The 23,615-nt window shown below is 42.7% G+C and overlaps 1 protein-coding gene across 1 annotated transcript in view; it reads right to left on the bottom strand.

Moving 5' to 3' along the window:
• Positions 1 to 23,615, bottom strand: part of LOC143329091 (neurocan core protein-like) — a 41,113-nt gene that overhangs the window by 1,297 nt on the left and 16,201 nt on the right. The window contains exons 4-19 of the mRNA XM_076744799.1: positions 22,727 to 22,909; positions 21,966 to 22,140; positions 20,854 to 20,981; positions 19,996 to 20,280; positions 19,303 to 19,446; positions 19,088 to 19,177; positions 18,849 to 19,006; positions 18,594 to 18,756; positions 14,780 to 15,982; positions 11,025 to 11,141; positions 6,309 to 6,422; positions 3,632 to 3,683; positions 3,307 to 3,413; positions 3,025 to 3,107; positions 1,998 to 2,142; positions 679 to 861 (exon numbers count right to left, since the gene is read on the bottom strand). Of these exons, the coding sequence (XP_076600914.1) occupies positions 679 to 861; positions 1,998 to 2,142; positions 3,025 to 3,107; positions 3,307 to 3,413; positions 3,632 to 3,683; positions 6,309 to 6,422; positions 11,025 to 11,141; positions 14,780 to 15,982; positions 18,594 to 18,756; positions 18,849 to 19,006; positions 19,088 to 19,177; positions 19,303 to 19,446; positions 19,996 to 20,280; positions 20,854 to 20,981; positions 21,966 to 22,140; positions 22,727 to 22,909 (3,330 nt within the window). The remainder of the gene's footprint in view (positions 1 to 678; positions 862 to 1,997; positions 2,143 to 3,024; positions 3,108 to 3,306; positions 3,414 to 3,631; positions 3,684 to 6,308; positions 6,423 to 11,024; positions 11,142 to 14,779; positions 15,983 to 18,593; positions 18,757 to 18,848; positions 19,007 to 19,087; positions 19,178 to 19,302; positions 19,447 to 19,995; positions 20,281 to 20,853; positions 20,982 to 21,965; positions 22,141 to 22,726; positions 22,910 to 23,615) is intronic.

Here is a 23,615-nt window from a genome sequence, read left to right as displayed (position 1 = left end):
ACTAAAACATTTTTGATAAGGATCAATTAAATTTGTCAGGAATTTAAAAAAAATATATGCAGGGGCAAAGTGTGTAAATAGTGACACTTTTTTCAAAATGACCTCAAACATACTGTATCTTGTTATTTCTGTACTGCTATTTCTTGTTGCTAACCAGCTGACGCCCACCAGCATATCCACAAAAACATAATATGAGCCAATATATTTGCGTGGAGCAGTTATCTGCACAGGAAAATAACTGAAAGAGAGATGGTGATTTACATTCAACAATGGTCACCGGCTGGACTTAAATCAGGACGATCCAGTTTGTGGTTGGTCCACTAACTTCTAAGCCAAGAAATGAACCCTATTTTACTGCTGCACTAACTGTGCTGTAAGTTGCTCTAGATATGAGCATCAAAAGACCTGAAGACCAGAAGTGATGTTCTTTGTAACCAGGAAACTAAAAACAAGTGTTTAAAATGACGACCTGGCAGAAGGTTTGTGGGAATAAACACACGGAGCCCAAAAACTGACACAAGGCCATTAAAAGCTTAGAATTAAAATTAGAAGAGTCAAAAATTGGATTTGAATTGATTAAAAAACTGATAACTAGTAACTAATTAAAATGACCTGACTTTTCATTTTCTACCTTTACATACATGACTTGCAGGTTTAAACTGGACATTGAACACTCACACTTTGTGCAGATGATCCTGGGCCTCTCCCAGCTCCCGTCGGCTCGGCAGCGGGCGGTGGGGATGTGACGCTGGAAGAAGCCTTCGGAGCACTGGTAGCGGACCACTGCATGGATGTCGTAGTGTGACCTCCGCCGACCTATCAAATGGGCGTTCTCCACTGCAGGCGGGGTCCCACACAACACTGCAGGACATATTCAAATTGTCAGATAAATCATACAGATGAAGGTGGAATATGTCCAGATTCTGTTTCACACCAAACCAGAGTCAAGTCAGGGGTCAAAAGTCCAAATGAAGTCCAAATACTAACAGCAAAAGACACACATATTAGTGTCATCTCTGTTTTTGTTTTTTGTTTTGACCACAGTTTCAAGGCACCTTACTGTAGGTAAGGTTTGCCTCTAGATGGCAGCCTTGTTTCTGTATCTGAGTGTTGAGCAGCGCTGTGGAGAGGCCAGAAGGAGGTAATGGGTTTCTGCAGCAGACGGGGAGTAAAGCCAAGCCACTGAGCTGTGAGACCACGCCAGACAAACAAACACTCTCAAACTACTTAATCCTTTTCTCCATGTCCTCCTTCCTTTTCTAACTCCTCCTGATCATCCTCCGTTTCTTCAGCGTGTCCCCAGTCTTAAGCTTTCTTTGCATCCTACAAGACTTCACCACCGCAGTCACATTCAGGTCGGCTGAGTCGGTGCGGATGAGTGTTGGTAAAAAATGGCTCAGAGGAATTTCAGATCATATTTGTGTGAACAAGGCAATAATTGGCAATAACTGCAACCACAGTTCTGCTGGCCGGACAAGTGTAAGTGAGCCCCAAGGAGAGAGAGAGAGAGAGAGAGAGAGAGAGAGAGAGAGAGAGAGAGAGAGAGAGAGAGAGAGAGATGGCAACAAGAGGAAGACTGAGATTGATATTGCTCTCAAAAATCAATAAAGGTATGAGCCAGAATCACAATCTTCACTTAAGTTTGTGTTCATTGTCAATTTTTGGAGGATTTGCTGCTGTGACCTTTAATGGAGAAAAAGAGCAAGTGATGCGAAGCAGCTAGTGAAGTCTGACCAAACACTGATGCTCTGAGAGAAAGGAGTCTTTTCTGTATAAACAGCACAAGCACTGATGATGAGCACTGATGACTAACAGGTGGCCAGCTGGTCAGCCATAACACTGTATGAAGACAGCAAATATCTCCCCTCATGAGCTGATTAAGCTTTGCTTTGCTGAGAAAGTCCTACTGGACCTGAATGTGTCAAACAGAGAAGGACAGCAAGCCACTGTTTGTTCGCACTTTTGTTCACACGTCCAGTCCAGCAGTGTTACAGTACCTGTGCCTTTCTTGCAGATGTAGGGCAGGTTGTAGTTGCAGGGCACGTCGTTCCACTTGCCATCCTCATGGGCAATGGTCACCACGCAGTCCTCTCCACCTGCAAAGAAGTTATCCGGCTGGCTCTCCCTCCAGTTCTCATATACCTGCACGACAGCAAACAACAGGATTCAGCTGCTTTCATTTCTCACAGCAGCCTGACGGGAAATCTCTAATCTTCCCTCCAAAGATGAACAGTGTTACTTTCAGATGAATGCCATTTGTAAGATTGCACATTTGGGGGAGACACAGTTTTAATCAAAATAATAAAAATGAAATGTTTCGAAGGCCCTGAAAACAAATTTTCTCTGTCAGTTTAGTGCAACCACCAATTCCAAAGACGCTGTGCAAAACATGAATAAAACAGGAAGTGATCACTTGATGATCCTTTTTGACATGCATTCAGCTAAAAAAAGTAAACAGGTTCATTGGTAACAGGTAATAGTATCACAATTGGAATGAAAGGGGCATCCTGGAAAGGCTCAGTCATTCACAAGCGAGGATGGAGCGAGGGTCACCACTTTGTGAACACATGACTGTATAAAAGAGATTACTACATTGGCTCTGGAACACATCATAAAACCATTGTCGGTAAACACAGATCATTATGTTTTTATTCATGCTTTAAACAGTGTTCCACCCTTTTTGGATTTGGGGTTGTATGAGCAGTAGGGTCCTGTATGAATCCATTGGGAAAAGATGATGTCATATGTTTCTTTGTACCAATCAGGATTTAGCCAGATTTGAATCAACATCAGTTGTGGGGCTGTATGTCAAGTCTGATCAAATCACACCCACACAGTCCTGGTGAAGCAGATCAGTTTTTCTGGGTTCAACCTTTAATCGATAACAGAGGCTTTTTTTTTTTTTTTTTGAAAATGTACACGCTGATTGTTGTTAATTTAATCAGAAATGTTAAGATTTGAAGGTTTTGAGGAACATTAAAACTGGAGTTTGAAATTCTCACATAGCAACAACTGATCACTGACCAGATCATTGCCGTCAGTCCATTGAAAGTCCTCCTCCACTGTGCGGTCATTCAGTCCGATCCAGGCGTTGTCATGACCCAGACCTGCAAAAAAAAAACAACAGAACGTTTTCCTTTGACTTAACTGCTTTTGTAAAAACTTTGATATCCACACAGACTTAAACAGTCACTGATTCATATATCAAATGTGTTTTACACTCAGTCAGTCCACCATCTTTCACTTTATCATTTCACTTGTGCATAACTGTGATTTATGACCAAACCAACAGACAGGCACACATACCATTGATAAACTCCTGCTCAGTAGTGGAAATGACGCTACTGAGGTGGGCACTGTGCTCTCTGCAGTCTTTCTCTGCATCCTCCCAGGTGTGTCTGTGGGTGAAGTACCTGTGGGAGAATGCAATGTAAGTGGACATGAAAATGCATATTTCATATATTATGCAACCAGACAGGTTTAAATGGTACAGAGTGCTGCGGTAAGTATATCACGGATAACTCCAAGGTATGAGAGAGTAATGCAGATAGATGAGGCACCTGTGGTTGCAGGTAAATATATCGTGACTCCATTCATTTTAACAGCGCAGCCAGTTTTTCATCATTCCTACCTATAGCAGTGGCCGTGGAACTTCCTCCAACCGTGCTCGCAACCCTCTATGTCTGTAAAGATGAAGAGAAAGGAGGAGGGGAAATGAAAGAAGCTGAAATAATTTCTTGAAGGGCACCTAAGAGCGTAGTAAAGCAGAATAACACAAAGTGAGATAAAACAGGCCGTACGAGATGGGAGGAAAGAGGAAGCTTTCATACCGAGCGTTCTATCTCGCTTGGCAAATAATGACTAAAATATATGACTATGGCATCTTGAGAGGCTAAATACATGAACTGTAATTATACAGGCTCGTTTTCAATTCACAGCACACGTGGCCCTCTCTCTGCACGATTAGTATTCATTAATAACACCAAGGCCTGTGGATTCATTTATAACTGCAAAGGTTACATATTCATTAATTCTTAATACTACTACTACCACCACACATACATGCACAAACACACACAGCCATAAGCATGCACATACACACACATATGCATGCATGCATGCAGGCTGAAACCAGTGAGGTGATGAATCAGGGCTTGTGTGTGTGCACTGGTTTCAGTGTGTGGTAAGGGGGGTTATTAGTGCTCTGTTTTTGCACACTGAATAGCCGTTTTGTTGTCGGCATCGCCTCTGTCTTTGCAGACCTTAGTGAGGATATGGCTGTCCCTGTTCTTCATCTGCTCCTTTAACAATCTCTGCCTGAGATGTTGTAGTCCTTTTAAAAAGAAATCCATTCATTTTAACTCATCCCTGTGGATTAATGATGACATATATTGTCTTAAAAGAGAGTGCAGAATGGTTGAGCGTAGGTGGAAAAACACTAAATTGGAGGTTCACTTTCTTCACATGAAACAACTACTTTCATCTTTTAATAAGAAAGTGAAAGGGACCAGACGTGCTTATTTTTCAAATCTGTTTGACTACAGTAAAAAAAAAATCTTTGAGCTTTGTTTAGCACAATCAATAGGTTGGTGGACCCTGTCCCTCACCTGCACCGGTCTTCTCTCACGCTGACTGTGAAACCTTGTTACCGTTCTTTGTGTATTAATTCACTAACATAAGGTTGAAAATGTTGCCTTCCCTTGGGTTTGACTGTCTAGCCCATGCTTCTTTGTTGAACAAGTTTAGCCTTGTTTCACTGGAACAATTCACAGCCAGTCTCATAAATGCATCCCTCCTCGAATCCTGATTGTTCCAACATCTCTTTTTAAAGATGCTCTTAGTTTGTTATGACCATGCACATTCTCCATTGTGACTACTCTCTTCAAAAAGCCAAACCTTGACCCATTGCTTCCCAGTAACTATAGACCTATATCCAAACTTTTTTTCATTTTCAAAAGTATCTGAAAAAGCATTTTGTAGACAACCTCTACGGGTCAGGACAGCAATTAAATCTTTGATAAATTCCAATCCGGCTCTCGTTTGAAGCATAAAACTGAAACTGCTCTGCTCAGGGTTTCACATGGTATTTTAATATCGGTGCTGGGGAAGCTTCAGTTCTGTTGCTAGACTGATTTGCCTCTTTGTCAGACATGAGTATTTTTGTGGCCATTGATCGTTATGTCTCTCATCTGCTCGGCTGATGTGTGGTGTACCCCAGGGTTCAATTCTTGGTCCAATTCTTTTCTCTGTGTACATGCTTTCTCATGGTTTCTTAATTAATCAATTTAAGGGTATTTATTTTAACTTCTATGTAGATGATATCTACTTTACTTTTCTTTCAATTGGGATGACCTCAGTACTCTACCTTGAAAGACTTCTTAACAGCTATCAAGGACTAGATGTCTGATAACTTAAATAAATAGAAAAAGTTGGGTTTCTGCTTAACTTAATATTAACTCTTAGCTTGGCAGCAATTACTTTTTATGGGGTCACTATCATCAAATGCACAGTATATACTTAGATGAACCCTGTGGGATTGTTGACCACTAGTAGTGCTATCAAAGTTTTTACTTGTGAATCTTGTTTTTTTAAGTTCTATGCTTTTTTGTGCTTGTAAATGCACATACACACATGCCAGCCTGCAATACACATTCTTGAGGTGGGTTTCAAGTTATTACGCTGATCTAAATAGCAGTAACACAAAGGAGCATGACCTACACTGCATAATACAAGCAAGTCAAGTTGCCTTTGTAAGGCATTTACAAGTGCCATGGCCAGAATGAGTAAATCTTCACAGACATACTACAAAATACAGTTGCAGCAATGATCTCGAAACACAAAAACAGCATCACTATCATACCACCAACATCAAAACTGAGTTTTTAATTCGTCTACCACACGGACATATATGAAATGTGTGCATCTATATAGGATGCTGACTGAAAACCGAGCAAATGCTAACTGATGCTTGGAAAACATTGTTGTGCCTGCAGGGGTTTCAGTCAGTATCTGTCACCCTGCAGCCCTGTGACACACACTGATACACTGTCTGATAGCTGTGGAGAGATGTGTCTTTGTGATATTGTGTCATGACATACAGCTGTTACAGACGCTGCACACTGATGAGGATTATTTCCACCATCACAAAAAAACCTTTTACTACTAGTATCAGGCGACTGAGAATCTTAACACGTTCACCACTGTGGTTGCACAAACAACAATGTGCTGGATTTATGGATTTTTCAGTGCCACACAGTCCAGTAACATTTCATATGAACAGAAAATGTGTGCAGTATTTTCATTCTCACCCTTCTCGCATGTGTCTCCTCCATAGCTGGGCAGGCAAAGGCAGAGGAATGAATCAATCTTGTCGATGCAAGTGCCTCCATTTTCACATGGCTCTGACTGGCAGTCATCTACGTCTGTGATGAAGAAAAAAAGCAGCAAGAGCAGGCGGGTTGCAGATCTCATTAGGGTTCAAATTAAAAGGATGCATTCTGCTGAAAAGATGTTGTTCATAAAGACAGAAAAGCCGTGTGGGTGTCTGCTGCCAATCAAGCACTGACACAAAATGAGCAGGTTGTTAGTCCTGGTTCAGACAGGGAAATGTGTCCACGCTGGTGGGTACAGTATCATAATCCATACAGGGTGTGAGGAGAATACAGACAGTTTAATCCCCTTTACATTTGTCCTCATTCTCTTGCAGAGGAAGACACTCTAAAAGCCTTTCAAGTGTTATTACATCCTTTGTTTTATGTATTTACAGAGCTTAAGGTTGACTTGATGTATGCCTAATCTCTTCTTTTGTCTCTTGTCCATTGTCTCCATTTACAAAAGGCTGCATGAGGAAGAAATAGCAAGATGCCAGCTGCATGTTGCATTACTTTTCCTTTAAAGCAGTTTAAGTACAGTACGGACATAAATCTGGTGGACTCGTGAGCAGAGAGGGTGAACTTGACCAAATGATCTGGGCTCAAGCCTTCATTTTGGCAGACATCCACCCTGTCGAAGAGACCTTAAGCAACAACAGATACCCTACCAGCACCAGGGCTGCTGTGCTACTGTGCTAACTGTGCTCTCTAACCTCCCTGTGAAAAAAAGAAAAACCCTCAAGCCAAAGGAACATTTCTCAACGGGGGATCCATAAAGTATCACTTTATCATTCTAAATGGAGGGCATGTAATCTTCTTTCACCACTGTGAGGTATTTTTGAACCCAGAGTAACAGATATACCCCAGGACTGAAGGAATCTATTAACACTCACAGCGAGAGAGCCAAAAGAAAGCTACTTAGGAGTTCAAACTAGCCACAAAGTGTTTCCTCAGATCTTAGCAGTTACTTCGCTCCAAGCAAAAAGCTCAACGTTGAAAAAGGGTCAGTGGCTGTGAAGTGATGTGTCAGACACGTCAAACCAGAATGACCTTTAGCCCTATACAAGACTTCTGTCACTGCACACACTGCGGGTTGGTTGCAAGGATTATTTTCTAATCTGGACTAAACTGCAGTTCATCAATAAAGTATGTTTCAGGCTAGGAGTGTCAGACTCAGTGTTTTTCAATCTTTTTTAAAATCCAGTTTTCTCAGCTTTAGCTGTAGTATTTGCTGTGGTGTTTTTGATGAGCTTTAATCTGACAGCAGAAACTGTTTATCTGTTTGTAAAATTATGAACTCTTTTTAGATAAATGATGGAAATTAGACTTTTTTTTGAGGATTGAACAACTCAACAATACGTCCTCATACCTACACGACGGAAGAGGTTGACTGCATTGGTTTAAATCACTTGAAGCCACCATGTGTAGAATTTGAACATTTGCATGTTTGTTCATGTGTACCAAGAATGACGCAGATTTAGGACCTAAGCCTATTTTAAAGTTACCAAATTAAGATGAAACTGTACACAAATTATATATATTATGATTGCTATATAGTTGCTATTACTATTATTAGGAGTATTTAAAACATAACTTGTACCAAACTAAGATGCATGAGCGATTAAAAAGAAACTGTGTTGGTGCAACTCAAACTAACACTATGATTCAAATTGTGAGATAATCTCTGAAGGTTTAAGTATGAGAAACACATCGGTGTGTTCAGCTGAAAAGTGCAGACGCTGGATTTCCTGCAAAGTGATGGAGAAAGAGATGCATCTATTTATTTATTTTCTCAACAGTGGAGAAAATGGCTCCTCTGGGAACATGTAGTCATTCAGGCCTAAGACTCTTCACAAAAATACAGCTTAAGTGGTTTGAATAACACCTAACATATAATTAAAAAATGTCATATGAATGTGAAAACCCCACTGGCTAATCATGACTGGTGTGACCTTCAATAACCTCTAGATGTGCTTGTTCATAGTTAAACAGACATCTTCCACTCCCCATTAAAATCAGCCCAGCTCTTTGTTGTTCGATATAAAAAGTCTGATCCCCTCGTCCCTCTCATCCATTATGCAGAGGGGAAGCTGCTCCTCAGAGAGATAATTCTGCAAATTCTGCAAATCCATAACAAAGCCTCGCAGCATACCCACACATCAGCTTCTGGCTGTCAGTTTGAATGTCTGTCTGTCCATCTCTCTGTGACACTGAACAGATAAGACTTGGCACTCGGTTAGTATTAAGGTGTTCACAACCCGAACAGGACAGTGAATACAGATAAGTACGCAACTGTATGTGGTTCATTTATTCATAAAGTGATCACTTCCTTGAGGAATAGCTGCCTAATGAGCTGAACATATGTTAAGGAACAGATCAGGACCCTGAAGGCAGATTTGGGCTTGCATGTCAAAGTGTCACAGTACCTCTGTGCAGGTGTCTGCTTTGGGACGCCAGAGCTTGCACTTCAATAATGTCACAGCATGAACAGTGTGACAAATTTCTGCAATTTCATATTTCTTATTGTAGACCTTAATGTGGGAGTCAGAATATACTGTAATTCAGTATGGATGAACTGAAACTATAAACAAGTCCAAAGACTTGTTATATTGGTGCTTAAAGGTGTTTTCAGTTAATTGATCAAGTTAAAGTTGGGCAGAGCTACACTGCGAACTACATGATGTCATCAAACATACATACCAATAACATTGATATAGTTGTTTTATCCTAACAGGTGCAACAGCAGAATGAGGAGTAGGTCACAGCAGAAAAAGCACAGGTATATCTAATAACATGAACACTGTCTTCTGTGAATCAAGCACAGTCCTGAGCAGAAGTCTTATAGGGAGGAGTATGTGAAAACACCTGAGCGAGTGTGTCATGGCTGTGTGTGGCTGTTAAATTGTGATTTAAACAAGAATTTGCAGTGGAAATGGACTGAAAGCCTCTGGGTGGAGTTTTATGAGTGGTAGATTTTGCTGCATTTCACAGCTGCGTTTCATTTGTCCATGCCCGAGTGCTGCTTATGTGACAGCAAAGACGGGGGAAACCTGCGTAAAGGGAATACAGAGGGTGTGCTGGTAGTCGAACAGTTAAGGTGCATACCATAGAAGCACTGTGGTTGTGGACCTTTGTTGTATATCATATGCACACTGTCTCCTCCTGACATCCTGTCCGGCTCCACATTATCAACTACCCAATAAAAGGTGAAAATGCAAAACAAAAGGAGTGCAACTGGCCCATGAGGCGGCAGGTGTGACAGTGAATCTATATCAGCTGGTCAAACTGCAGCTGGTAGTTGAGATGCTGTGCAAAGAAGCTAAATAGTAAAACGTGAAAGCTTCACAAACATCTTCAACCTGGCAGCACAGACGATCAATACAAACACCACAGATTCAAGGTGGACACCAAGATTAGTGTCACCAGTTCAGTATCTGACCAAATGAAATATAGTTACAATCTGGCCAGAAAAGGATTTTTACAGAACACTGTGATGTGGCAGTGAAGTTGACCGTTTTGGACTTTTTGGACACAAAATGTCATCTGTTCATCATTTTATTTTATTCGCCATTTGTGTGAAATTCTTTCAGAATTGGCATATGAATTCTTGAGTTATGGCCAAAAGTGTATTTTGTGAGGTTACAGTGACCTTTGACCTTTGACCACCACAATCTAACCAGTTCATCCTTAAAGCAACGTGAACATTTGTGCCAAATTTGCCGAAATTTCCTCAAGGTGTTTCTGAGATATTGCCTTCTCAAGAATGGGATGGACAGATGGACGGACAGACAACCAGAGCACATTACTCCTGCAGCCTCGGAGGCATGAAGGCGTGATGAGGTTTGACAGTGTTCAGTGCTGTTGTTCCAGGTTTAACTTTATGGGATCAAAATGTAATAAAAAAGTAATCAAATGCATTAAGGTACATCACTTTGATAACATTACTCTAACTCACACATTTTTAACATGATAACTCGTAATCTGTAACACATTACATTTCCAAACTAACCTTCCCCACAATGGGGATCACAGACAGCAGCGATCAGAAGCTCTCAGCTGTCTTTATACCTGTAGGAGGAGGTTACGTTTTCTCTGGCAGCAACACACCACAAAATCCAACAAATGGATTCGGTGTTCGGTGAGCACATAAAGGCCTTTGGGTGAGGTACAATTGATTTGTTTCTGGAGCTGATCCGCCATTAAATGATTGTGTTTTTTTGTGTTTCTGAGACATGGCAAACCAAAGAGAGGCTTTGGTTTTATTCCAAAACCTTCAGGTATTTTTGCAGGGAGTGGAAATCAAATCGGCTTAAAATTTCAAGCGATCTTTTTTTTCTTCACTACATGAATGTTTTTTTTTTTTTGGAAGACAAAAAACCTTGGCAGTGAAAGCTACCAATATTTTGACCTTCAGGGACCAACACCATCATCCTCTGACAGTCTGACCATAACCTTTGACCCCAGCCTCCATTCAACCTCCTGTCTCAATGTGACGGACAGCTTGGCCTTTGACCTGCCAATAGGCTGCTGAGAGCCTTGCGTCAACATGTACAGACTGACGCAGGGCTGACTTTATTATGCCGCTGTGTCGATGCATGCGTGTGTGTTTGTGTGGGATGTGTGAGTACGTGTGTGTGTATAAGCATCACTCACCAATCTCACAGTTCTCCCCAGCGTATCCTTGTGGGCAGTAGCAGCTGTAGCCCGTTCCCTGAGGAAGGCACTTTCCTCCGTGCAGACATGGGTTTGTCACGCAGGGCTCCACCTCAACTAGAAGAGACAGACGGATGGGGGTGGAGGGGGAATTCAGGGATTCAAAATAAGGGAGTTAATTAGTAATACTGTGAAGGAGGGTGGTTTTCAGTTTTTGAATGTGATTTACTTTGGTGAGGATAAAAGTGGTGTGCTTAAGCTCACTGTCTGAATAAAGCATAAAACATTCATTTCCATGGTGATCCCCTAAAGTTGGATGCCTTAAAAACTATTTCCCTCAGCCCTGCCTGGATTGTGAACAAATCTAAAATCAATGTGTGACTCAGAAAAAACACCCTAATTTTCCATCATCGCGGCTCAGCCCAAACCAGCGGTTATAACACACGCATATCCATTTCACACTCTGTCTCTTTTCAAAGGGATCAGAAGCCAGGGAGCCTCAACCTCGCCATCCACTCACAGCCACAGTTGTCATGGTTACCATATGGAAAGCGAGGCCTTGGCTCACTTCGCCGAGCGTAGTGGGCAGCGTGAGAACTTCAGACATTCGCCATCCTCAACAGAAATGAGCAGACCTCCCGCCGAGCGCCTCGGCCCCGCTATTCACCCTCTAAATGTGTGCGTGTGTGTGGTCTCTTTCCACAATTACACATTTCCATATCAATTGCCACACTACCACGTGTTTCTCCCCTGAGCCGCTCATTATAGCAACTTAAGGTCTTTGAAAACCACCACTCGTTCATCCTGGCCGCAAAAGCTCGGCTGTGGGAGTCTTTGTTCTGCCAGCTCTCTCTGACACTGAGCACTGCTTAGGAGGGGGTGCTGTGTGAGGTTGGCAGTGTGTGTGTGTGTGTGTGTGTGTGTGTGTGTGTGTGTGTGTGTGTGTGTGTGTTTACACGGTATGATGAACAAAAATCAATACCTTGGCTATGATTAGCCTTGAGGCTGATCCTGTCCAATAACTAACCAGAAGCAGACATCTCAAGCTCACATCCTCTGGGTTATCATCATGAGGGCTGCTGCGTTGGGCAAAATAAATGTTTAGGGACTAAGAAAAACAAAAAAAAAAAAAGATTGAGGGCTTTCAATCACAAGGACTCCTACAGCACAGAGCAAGATTTCTCAATAGCATCAGCTCTATAGATTTATGTTAAGTTTTGCGAGTGAATCGTCTGCTCACGGTTTGAATTCTGCTGAAGTCAGGTGCTGAAACCGACCATGCATTTCATTTAATGTACATCAGTCCGGGCCGAAGTGCACTTGCACCCTCTGCATCTGTCAAGGTCATGGCACGCCTTGACAAATATCAACTGTTATGACAAGTAGATTTACTACGGTATGTGTGAGCGTGTGTGTGAAAGATAAACCTAGTGCAATTGGCCGTTCATTAAAGCGAGTGGTGCAGAAAAATCAATAGTCTGTAGAAGGAGCTGACAGAGTGGACTGTCCCTCGCCCTGCACAGCGGCTGACACCACTGGCACAAACAACAACAATAAGCTGGCAACAGCAAAATCCAACTAATAAGTTTACAGAGATAGGTCAGTAAGGGGATAATACTTTGCAGTGGCAGCGCTGGGATACCTCAAAGTATTAATCCACACATCACACACAGCCTTTGCTTCGAGTAATCACAGCCACAGACACGGTGGAAATATGGTTTGCTTTGGAAACACGATTTTCGGATATGCACCTTCGACCTCACAGATGGCATTTCTGTGAAGGCAGGACAGCGTGAAGAGGAAGGTGAAGACGAAGGAAATGGCTGCAATTTAAATGTTACAGAAAGATGGTGTGATAAAAATCTGTTCAAAAAGATTAGACAACTGAAACAGTGTTGATGGTCTCATGTGTGTTCATGTTTGAGAACGATGTGCTGTGCTACTGAAGGTCCTGAAATCCAACCCGATGCTTCTCTTCCGCCTCCCCTCCCTCATTGATTGAACTGACTGATGAAGTGCTTCCTGATCCAGTCAGGAGAGAAAATACAGACCACTGCCATGAAACCCAAACACAAGGGACTGCACTGGAGCGAGAGTGTGCACGAGAGAGATGTAAGCAAGCAAGTCATTATTCTGGGCCAATCTGCTGCGAGCGCCTCTTCTGTTTGTGTAGCAAAGATATGACTGTGTGTTTGTGTGTTTATGGCTGCCTGCCTGCATGACTCCAGGGTCTCAGTCAATCAATCAAATACTGTACACCAGCAGCCCAGGTGGTTGCCCTCGGCTTCTTGTCGATACAGTTTACAGATGTTTTCCATCCGCAGACTCCTCACACCCCGAGCAGCCATGCCTGCCGCAGACATGAGCCGCTTTCAAAGGGACCAAAATAAATCAGCATAGAAATGTGTGATAGCATGATGCCCGTGGGGCTTTCAAAAGCCGGGTGATAGGATGTTTCCAGTGAGCTCTCATTATCAAGCAAAAAATAAGTAGAAAACCAGGTGGCTAGCCAGGAGCTTTACTGATATATACCATGCTGCCGACTTAATCAACAGATTGTATATGGTAGCGGGAATGTGGTCCCTGCTTCTGGAGGGAATAAAAGGTATGCAGCCAGGGGAGTACACGGTGAATTTTTTTGAATAAATATGCCAGTGGCAAGGTCAGGGGAGGAAATGAAAAGGCAATTTTAAAGGACAGTTATTTTCGTCGGCCTTCATTTCTACTGCTTGTGATAACAGTGTACTCACCAGAGTAATTCCTGAGACATGCAGGCACATTGTCACAGCTAAGTGTGCCAAAGCAAGAAATGCATACTGGCAGAAGATCAGACTACAGTCTTGGGGCAAGTTACTTGAAAATTTGCATCAATAACTCATATACTTGTAGAAAAAGTTACATTACTTCACTAATTACTCAAAAGCAGAAGGAATAATTAGATTATTCATCACATTCTTTTATGACACTCAGTAGTTTTAAGATGTGACGTTCATTAGTGAGCTTAGGACAGCTGCTTCCCCTTTCCAGTCTTTGTGCTAAGCTAAGCTAACCAGCTACTGGCTCTAGCTACAAATGTAATAGCTAGACATCATCTCATCTGACTCTCTGCAAAAGAAAGCAAATGTATGCATTTCCCAAAATGTGAAGTTTTCCTTTAACAAGCCGCAAGTCTCTGATTTGGAAGCATTTTGACCATCAACAGCTAGCTTAGCATCAGTGACTGCACACAGTACACCTGACTTGCAGTCCTTATTAATGTAGACTCACTAGTGAACTTTAGAGTCTGGAAAAAAACACAACATTAAATGCAAAAACTTTAGATGACCCTGGAAAACCATATCCCTCTTGTCCCAAAGGCTAACAGCTTCCATCCACCTCCAGCTCCTTGCCAAGCTCACATGTAGAGTCTCCACACTGGCAAAATATCAATTGCCTTTTGCCTTTGTTTTCTCTTCCAGATAAGTTTGGCTAACCCGGGGTTGTCTGATCATCTGACTGCTTGTGTTTCCCACCCCATCGGATTTCTTCTCAGCAATTAACATTCCCAATAGAAATGAAGGGCAAAACTACAAAAATAAGATGCAAGTTGTAATAAATCAGAATTGTCTTATGAGGCTATCAAATGAAAATAATGCTTTTGCCTGAATAATATAAAATTTGCATATTAGTTATGATGAACACACAGACACATATACTTAAATGAAGGGAAGTCTACCAACAGGATGACAAAACATCTGAAAACATACAGTGCTAACCTGGTGGGCTGAGAGTGATGGTACTCATGTTGGCTCTTCCTCTGTTGCTCTCCTCCTCCATGTTGCCAGGTAACAAGGCCCCCGAACCCACAGCGTGAGACCAGGCAGGCTCCTCCTCATCTGAGGGCCCAGACAGTAATGAAGGATAATCCAGAGAGCTGTTCAGAACTGCTTTCTCTACTGGGGCCCAGTTAAGCGAAGTCAGGGGGTTCACGGAGCTGTCCTGGTTGTCTGAGTGAGGAGATGGAGCTGGGTCTCCTGATCCAGCTGTTTGAGATGGGGGATGGGAAGGTGGTGATGATGGTGAGGGTGAGAGCGATGGTGTTTGGGAACTGGACGAAGGGGAGGAAGTGGTTGGAGATGGGGAGGAGGAAGATGGAAGAGATGGGGAAGGGGATGGGGAAGGAGACTGGGATTCAAACAGGGATTGAGATGGTTGAGAAAAGGATGGAGATGGGGACATGGATGCAGTGATGGATGGAGATGGCGATGGAGATGACGAGAGGTATTGATCTGGCGCGATTGATGGCGATGGGGTTTCTACTGGTGAAGTGGATGGGGATTCAGACGTAGATAAGTCAGCGCTTTCCGATCCAACTGTGGTCATCACTGTGAGCCCTAGCAGTGGTGGACTAGAGGTGGTAGAGGTAGCCGTGGTAGTGGTAGCCGTGGTAGTGGTGGACTGTCCCTTCCTGTGACCCCTCTCTCTAGATCTTTCTCTGGATCTTTCTCTTGGTTTACTTGTTCCAACTGGTCGACGTGACACTTGTATCTCCCCTTTTGCTTCTGCACCGGTGATTTCTCCACTCCCCTCGTCTTCTCCTTTCCCCCTATCCTCCCCTCTCCCCTTGTCTTCTCCTCTGCTCCTGTCCTCTCCTCTGTTCTTCTTCCCCCTTCCTCTGCCTCCTCTACCACTGGCTCTAGAGGTCACCGTCTCCTCCCTCTTGTCACCCGGCTGGGTCGTGGTCTCTGTTTCAACTCGGACCCAGGTTTCCCCACCGGATGAGGTGACTTCAGGTGCAGAGCTGGAGGCGATGGACGTGTGCGTCTCTGTTGTCTCCCAGGTCTTGGTGCTCTCTGTAGTCATAGAGCTACTGGAGGCGGCAAAGGTAGATGCCGGACGAGTGGGTGATTCTTCACTGGCTGGTGTGGAGTTTTCGCTCGTGGGACTGCTGAACTGTGAACTTCCCCAAGAAAACAAACCTGCGGAGGGCACAAAACAAAGAAAAAGAAAAGAACAAGAGGAGCCAGGAGTGCAATTACTGCAGACAGAGAGAAGAGTGCAAAATACAAAGCCAAGAGTGACGAACAAGGTAAAAATCGCCTTATGGATTCTCTCTGCTTTGCCAAGGGAAACAAAACAAACACTTCTTAGCTGCCTGAGCTATCCGTAAGCTGTTTTTCTCTGTCACTGTACCAGCAACGTCTACACTTCAATACTATCAACACCAGCAAGCAAAGCTCTGCGGACACTGTGAAGAAACACGTTGAAGGAAGGGGGCTGAATAGTGCTGAACAACTCCCTACAATGTGTTAAACATTATTGTCACACAGAGAAATATCCCACAGAGACCTATTCTATTACAATGGGAGTAAGACTGGTGAGCTATTGTATATTGGATCGTTTGCCAATTAGCAGAAGGTGCTTGTTTGAAAAGTCTAACATTCAGCACTGAGTGTGAGCTTTCAAAATAATATTACGCCGTGTTCATGTCATGAGTTACCTTGATTACCAATTTCTGACTTGTAAATGACATTCATAGCAACATCCAAGTCCTAATTACAAAAAAAACTGGCATTTTTTTCTGAAAGCTCAGATTTATTCGACATGATGTTGAAAAGGCAAACAGAAAATGGTAACCTCCTGTCAACCTCTGTCTGCCTTTCAAAGCAGTTACACCCAAAATGAATAAATATTGTACTATATCATCAGTGCACAAGCATTTTAATCCTCACATGAACTACTCTGCACTCATACAACCGCCTTGATATGTTCACTGATGTGAAGCCTTACAAACTGCCCCACAAACATTTTTACCATCCACCTCATATGACCTGAATGCACCATCAGGCTCCTAACAGCGCTGCAAAGAGACAAAACAGTTGCTGCTTTGCAAAGACATCAGTCTCAAAGATATAAAATTGTCTAATGTGTCCAAAAGAAACCTTTAAAATAGCCACTGTTAACCAAAGCAAACAAACAAATGAAGAGAAAAAAAGACACGGCTGAACGTCTAACGGCTCTCTGGACACACACAGCTAAGAAAACACACACACATACAAAGAGAATGAAACTAAAGACCATCATAGCCTCACATATTGCCTCAGAATTGAATCAACAACCCGGTAACACAGTTTCAACAAACACTGAACAGAGATGCCTGCCATTTGGAAACCACTTTCATCCACATCCAGTACATAAGGACCTGTAAACCTGCTGGACCCCTGAGACAAGGGAAAGAAGGATGAAGGCTGATGAGTTGTATTCCACTCTTCCTCCATCATCTGCCTGAATCCACGTTTGAAGGAAACCTGATATTTTCAACCCACGATGCCTGTGCCTCAGTGTTAATAATGGGCATCCTAGAGCAGAATGACCTGGACCGTGCTGCAAACCTCACACTGTGATTTTTGATTAGAAAGGATTCAAATCTAAACCAACTCATCTAAGTGGCAGACATGATAATAACTGGTGCTAAAGCTTCAGAGTCTCGCAGTACATACGGATACATACATGTATCAAGGGAACAAGATGTGAAGTTTGGGAATAACAGGGTAACAATGCAGAGTATTTATATCGCAGGTTACACTATATGACCTGCAAAGCAATAATCTGGCATTTGGGAGTAATGTAAAGACAACTTAAACTGGAAGTACTTAACACTTATAATACTCTAAGTAGCTCACATTGTAAGGACCATCCTTAAGAGCAACACATGGCTTAAAAATGAACGTCCACCATCAGGGTTTGCTGGTAAAGCGAGAGGCAGCTGAGACTCCCTTCCATGTAGCTGTTGAGATGTTTTGTACAGATTCTGCCTGTGGTTTGGGGTCTGCTTAGTTTTGAATTGAAATAACATTTGTGTATCTTCTGCTTCTAGCTTTGTTGGTCTGTAACCCTTAATATGTTAGTTTAAAAAAACTAATTTGATCTTATTCCCTAACTTCACATTTTGTTCCCTTCTACATATATGTATGTATCACTCATATCATATCTATTTTAATTTTATTTTCATATATTCCATGTGGACAGTTCATGTCAAAGTTAAGAGACCATCATTCTTGTACTATTTCCATTGTTTCCCACTGTCAGGGAGATCATTGTGTACAGCTGGAGATCATCAGCCGTCACAGCTGGTATCAATCACAGCTTGTTAGTGGCCCTACAGGAGAGCCTGACTGAGCTGCAGAGAAAGGTCAGTGAAGCTTCAGTTTGTCTCCACACCTCAAGCCAGTTTTTGCTGTTCCTGCAGAAAAAAAGAGTTGATGGTGGACACACTCCCCTCACCACATGCCAGGGCTCCAAGGCCTCCGCTCTCCCAGTTTTACTCCTTATTAATTCTGTGTTCCTCTAATGAACCTCATTCCGGGGGCTTGTTTGTATTGTAATTAATGTGCCATCCTGTTGTGTTGCCCGACTGATGTTTCTCCAACATCACAGACCAAAACAAATTAGTGCCTCAACAGAAATATGCTCAGAATACTGTACATGCTCATAAACTTAGTGCTTTTGCACCATTTTTCCCCTTTTGTATTCACACATTAACTCTGTCATTCTTGGCTATATTGGTTCACAACATATAAATCCACCCACCTGGTGACGATGTCCTGGTTGAATTCGACTCCTCATCTGTCTTTTTCGTGGCTGTCTCCTCTTCACCTGCTGGTCCAGTTGGTGCTTGGGTACCCTCCTCATCTCCAGTCCCCACCAGGTAGTTCCAAGGCTTCCAAATGGACTTGACAATCTTTGAGATCACCTAAAATAAGAAATAAGTGGGTGGTCAGAAACTCAGTGATGCTGCTTCCATTTTTTTTTCATTTCAAACTAATAGCTTAAACCCAGGCCGACCTTTTTCTCAGCAGGAGTCGGGTAGACTGGCGGTCGGAGAAACTCCTCTGAGTCGGGGCCAGGTTCCAGTGGCTCCCCCCAGTCTAAGAAGCTCTGTCCTGGGTTTAGCTGGAGGGTCACAAATGACCCTGAAGACTCTGAGGACCAGGGATCTGAGGCTGAGGACAAAATCATTTGGATTATTATTACAAATCTACATTCTTTTGTGATCAGTACACATAACTGGAAATCAGCCTTACAAGCGTCAGCACTGGGAAGGGAGGCCTCCTCTTCTATGTCGACCAGTCCTGTCCAGTTTGAAGGTGAAACCTCGCTGCCATCTGAGGACCCTGCGAGGATGAATTTGCAAAAAGCACATCTATTGTATGTTCAATCTTTCCATATTTGTGGATGCTTGATTCTCTGATTAATCAGCTGCTGCTACAGATCTGCTAATCGTAAACAAACGTAAAACCTCTGGTCGTGGCGGTTTGCTGTGTAATCAAGTCAGGACTGTCTGTCCCTTCGGAGTTAGCGCGGCTTGAACCTGTGAGGTAGCTCCAGGGCTTCCACAGGGAGGAGTAGATCTGAGAGATGGAGCCCGTATTCTTCACTTTACCTAAGAAACAAGTTGAAAAGATTTGCTGTTCACATGCCAATCGCTGAGGGAATTTATCCAGTTTGTCTCACAGCTTTACTTTGTTTTAATCCAGCAGGAATTGGCCAATGTCAGTCAACATCGTGAACAAAAGCTGAGCATCTCGATATTTCACTTCAACACATCCTGTCCTCTTTCTTTCTCTCCCTCTCTCCCACTGCTTCTGTCACTCCGGCAGTTTCACAGATAAATGACGGAGGGACAGATCACAAATCAGTGTTGCCATAGCTACAATAGTGCCAATGACATTTATTATCATTTCACTACATTAATAGCACACAACGCTTCAACAGCAACATCAACACTTCTGTTTGGAGTGAGATGGCGGTAATATCAATATGGATTCATCAAGTTTTAAGAACCAATCATTTCATATGATTGGAGAACATTATTGAGACCATGGTGCAGATTCACTGTATTCCTGGTTTCTGCTGCCCCATCCATAAATGATAAAAAGTCCTTTTCCATAAACAAAATGCAGCCCTTGGTTTTCCTCTTATGGTACAATACCTCTGTAGCAGTAAGCGTCATATAGAGCTGTGGTGTTGTCAGTAGTGCTGTTGGGTGTGATGGTGCGGACTCCCGGCTGGCTCCCTCCACAGTCTGGGCGAGGCCACGTCACCGGGTAGCGGACGCTGCCATCAGACAACCAGCCTGGGGCGCAGCTGTCCAGGCCGGCCTTCCAGGCCAGATAAAGCTGTCCCACTGTGGCCAGCTGGCCCCCAAGGGACACACAGCGGTCTGAGGCTGAGGACAGTGACAGCCTGCCTGGGACCGAGGAGTGAAACACCTCACCTGGAGGAGGGAGACATGACACAGGATCTTGTCAAGAAGCAGATGGAGCAGATTATAGCAGGGAGACACTTGGATAAAATACTGCAGCTACATGTGAGGGCTTTGAAATACACAGATAACATTGTGTAGTTTGTAGTACAATAATGGTACTCAAAGGATGAGGCTTGTGATATTCTATATGTTTGTTAATGTCAACGAAATTCCATCAAAAGACCAAAACCAACAATGTAGTCGTCCATATCTTGATACTTTGTGACCCTGTCCGTGCCACTCATGCTCAAGCCCATTGGTTGCTAGTGAAGATATAGAAACACATTAAAATGGTGTATTTGTTGGGGACTATTCAAAGCTGTGGATTAATACACATTTTGCCTTTTCTCTGGATTTATTGGAAAATTTTTAAAAAAGTTTTTTAAAAAAGAAAAAATCCTCATCCAACTTGTCCTTTCATGTTGCAACAGAATATGATGCAAACATAAGAGCAAAAGCCGAAAGCTGTGACAGGTTTTCATATGTTTTGTGTGTGTGTGTGTGTGTGTGTGTGTGTTTGTGTGTGTGTGAATGTGTTTATACCATCCAGTTCTTTTGCAAAACAGTACACATCAAACAACTCTTTCGGGTCCCTCTTCCCATAATTCCTCACTCCAGCGGAGTACTCCTTGTGTCCATAGCAACCAAGCTCTGGCGACTGGACAGAATAGCTGTGGAGACAACCATGTGGGAGAGATCAATGGGAATGAGCCTCTTTTTTGCTAATCATGGGAAATAAGTAACGATGTCTGGTGGACATTTTACTGTATGGACATTATCTCAGCTCACATATTGCAGCGTTTAGTTTCATTAAGACTTTAAATGTCAGTAAAGCATGAATTCTTTTTGCATTCCCATTGAAAGGGCAATGGATTAGAATAAATTAAAATGCAATTAACAGCAAAGAAACAGCAGCGGTAAAAAGAAAACTCAAGAACGAGGTGACAAAACAGAACAGCCGAATATTAATTGAGATAGCAGATGATCCAAGAAGAGAGAAAACAAACAGTTCAGGAAAAAAAAGCAACTGTCTTCATATTAGACAATTAGCAGGCATATTAAAAATGAAATAAAAACGAAGCTGCTGCCAGCAGCAAGTTAGCTTTTCTTAGCATAGAGACTGGAAACAGGGGGATTAGCGAGCCTGGCTCTGGCCAAAGGTAACAAAATTTGCCTTCCAGCACCTCCAAAGCTCACTGACACATAAGATCTCATTTGTTTAATCTGCACAAAAACTGAAACATAACAATCAAAAAGCTATGCTCGGTATTTCCCCCGTTTCCATTCTTTGTGCTACACTAACAAGCTGCTTGCTGTAGCTTTATAATGATGCTAAAGGCACATGAGTGGTGTCAATCTCCTCATCTAACTCTTGGCAAGATAGCTAATGAGAAAATTTCCCACAAGGTTAAACTGTTCTTTTGAACAAAAATGCCTAAAATTCGCAGGGCTTAGTCTTTGGGTTTTTGATTGAGGGTCACACCCAAACTTGGACTCTAATCAATCGAATGACAGATCAGTTAATCAGGGAAATAATCTGCAGATAAATCAATAATATAAAATAATACTTCAAAACACAGCAGGACTCACTGCAACTAGCGAGCAACACTGCAACGGTGTGACAAGCAGAAGGGAGTTATTGAACGTCTCCTCACCGGACAGTCTGATCATCCAACCAGCCGGCTGCACAGCTGGCGAAGCCGTCATAGTACGCTGCCCACAGCTGGGCTGGTGTGGCCATCTGAGCTGAGATTTCCTGGCAGGCCCGCTGGGCGTCTGAAAATGAGAGGGTGTAGCGGGCGCTGGGAGCCTGGTAGTGAAACACCACACCTACACAGGCAGACACAGGGACAGAGATACTGTACCAATGCGGCTGAGTTTCAAATCAATAAATAGATGGGATGTAATCAATAAACATTTTATTGTGGCCACAGCAGATCAATCTAACACTATGTGAGAGTCAGCTGAAATTTCACAGACGAGCGCACAGAATATCATTGCTATTCAGTCCAAACAATTTAATTAAAAGAATTACACAATTACTCAAGTGGAAAACTAGATAACAGAAACAACACAAACACAGAGAGCAGTAAGCTGCGTTAATTAAGTCAGTCATTATGATATTGATATGGTGAATCAATGTTATTAATGTTTAATTAGATAGGAAAGCTGAAAAGGGGCTGGCAGTGATCCTGTTTCAAAACTGCCATTATCTATCTTACATTAGCACAACAAGCCTGGAAAGCAGTAAAACACAAAAATCATTGAAGTTAGAAGAAGAATTTGAAAAGCCATCGTGTTACTGCTGCTCGGTCTGTCAGCGGCACTTTTGCTTAGCTTAAATGTTTCCTTTAGGGAAGTTGTGGCACTAAACTTTTCTCACAATGAAATCTCCGTCAGTGGCTGCTGAACTTACCGGAGACCACCAGGGGCACAGTGTCTCTCTCATAGTCGCTCCCCATGACAACCTGACAGTGGTAAGTGCCTGAGTCGTTGGTGCGGAGACTGGAGATCTCCATGGTAGCATTCAGAGGATTGGCAGTGTATCCTGGCAGCATGACGCGGCCATTGAAAGCCTTATTCACCTTGATTACATCACCTTTGGCACAGAAAGAGAGGTTTCTTCATTGAAAGTGTCTATTGCCGTCCTGCTGATGTTTGATTTAAAGAGTTTAAAGAGTTAAAGGCCCACAGAATGTATTTTCTCAGTCTGGCCTCTTGCTAACAGTGATTGGGTCCCACGTGAGAACAAAACTGTCTGCCAAAGTTTAAACAGATTTGATTATTTCCCATGAAAGATTTCTGTATTTGTGTTTTCATCTTTATGTAACTTTGCAATTGATTTTTGTTTATTTTGTCATTAACAGGTTATGTTATAGAGGGAAAAATGACTTTGATTTTGTTGAAGTGGTTCAGTTTACAACAACAAACCGCACACTGACTCCAGTGAATGGATTCCAGCAGCACCTGGCCTAAATGTTGCTCTATGCTTGCTTTGTTGCTTGCAGGCACAGGTGTACATTTGGGTTTCAGAGCTCTTTCACTGTAAGCAGCTTCCCTTTGCATCTGAAAGCAAGGTTAATGAGAGAGGTGAGACTGAAAAAAACAGTAATGTTTTGAGCCATTAAACCAAACCAATGTACTGAAAGGTACCTAACTTCAAAGAGACACTGGAAAGAGGAATTCAGTCTGGACCTGGTCTTTGCTAAAATCCTTCCACACAGTGGAAAACCTCTACTCAGAAGGTTTGTCTCATTTTAATTTCAGGAGCTGCTGCAGTCAGCTTGTTAAGTTCTTTGTCACTC

The sequence above is a fragment of the Chaetodon auriga genome, chromosome 12, assembly GCF_051107435.1.
Source record: "Chaetodon auriga isolate fChaAug3 chromosome 12, fChaAug3.hap1, whole genome shotgun sequence".
Lineage (NCBI taxonomy): Eukaryota > Metazoa > Chordata > Actinopteri > Chaetodontiformes > Chaetodontidae > Chaetodon > Chaetodon auriga.
This window is presented reverse-complemented; position numbering and strand designations above follow the sequence as displayed.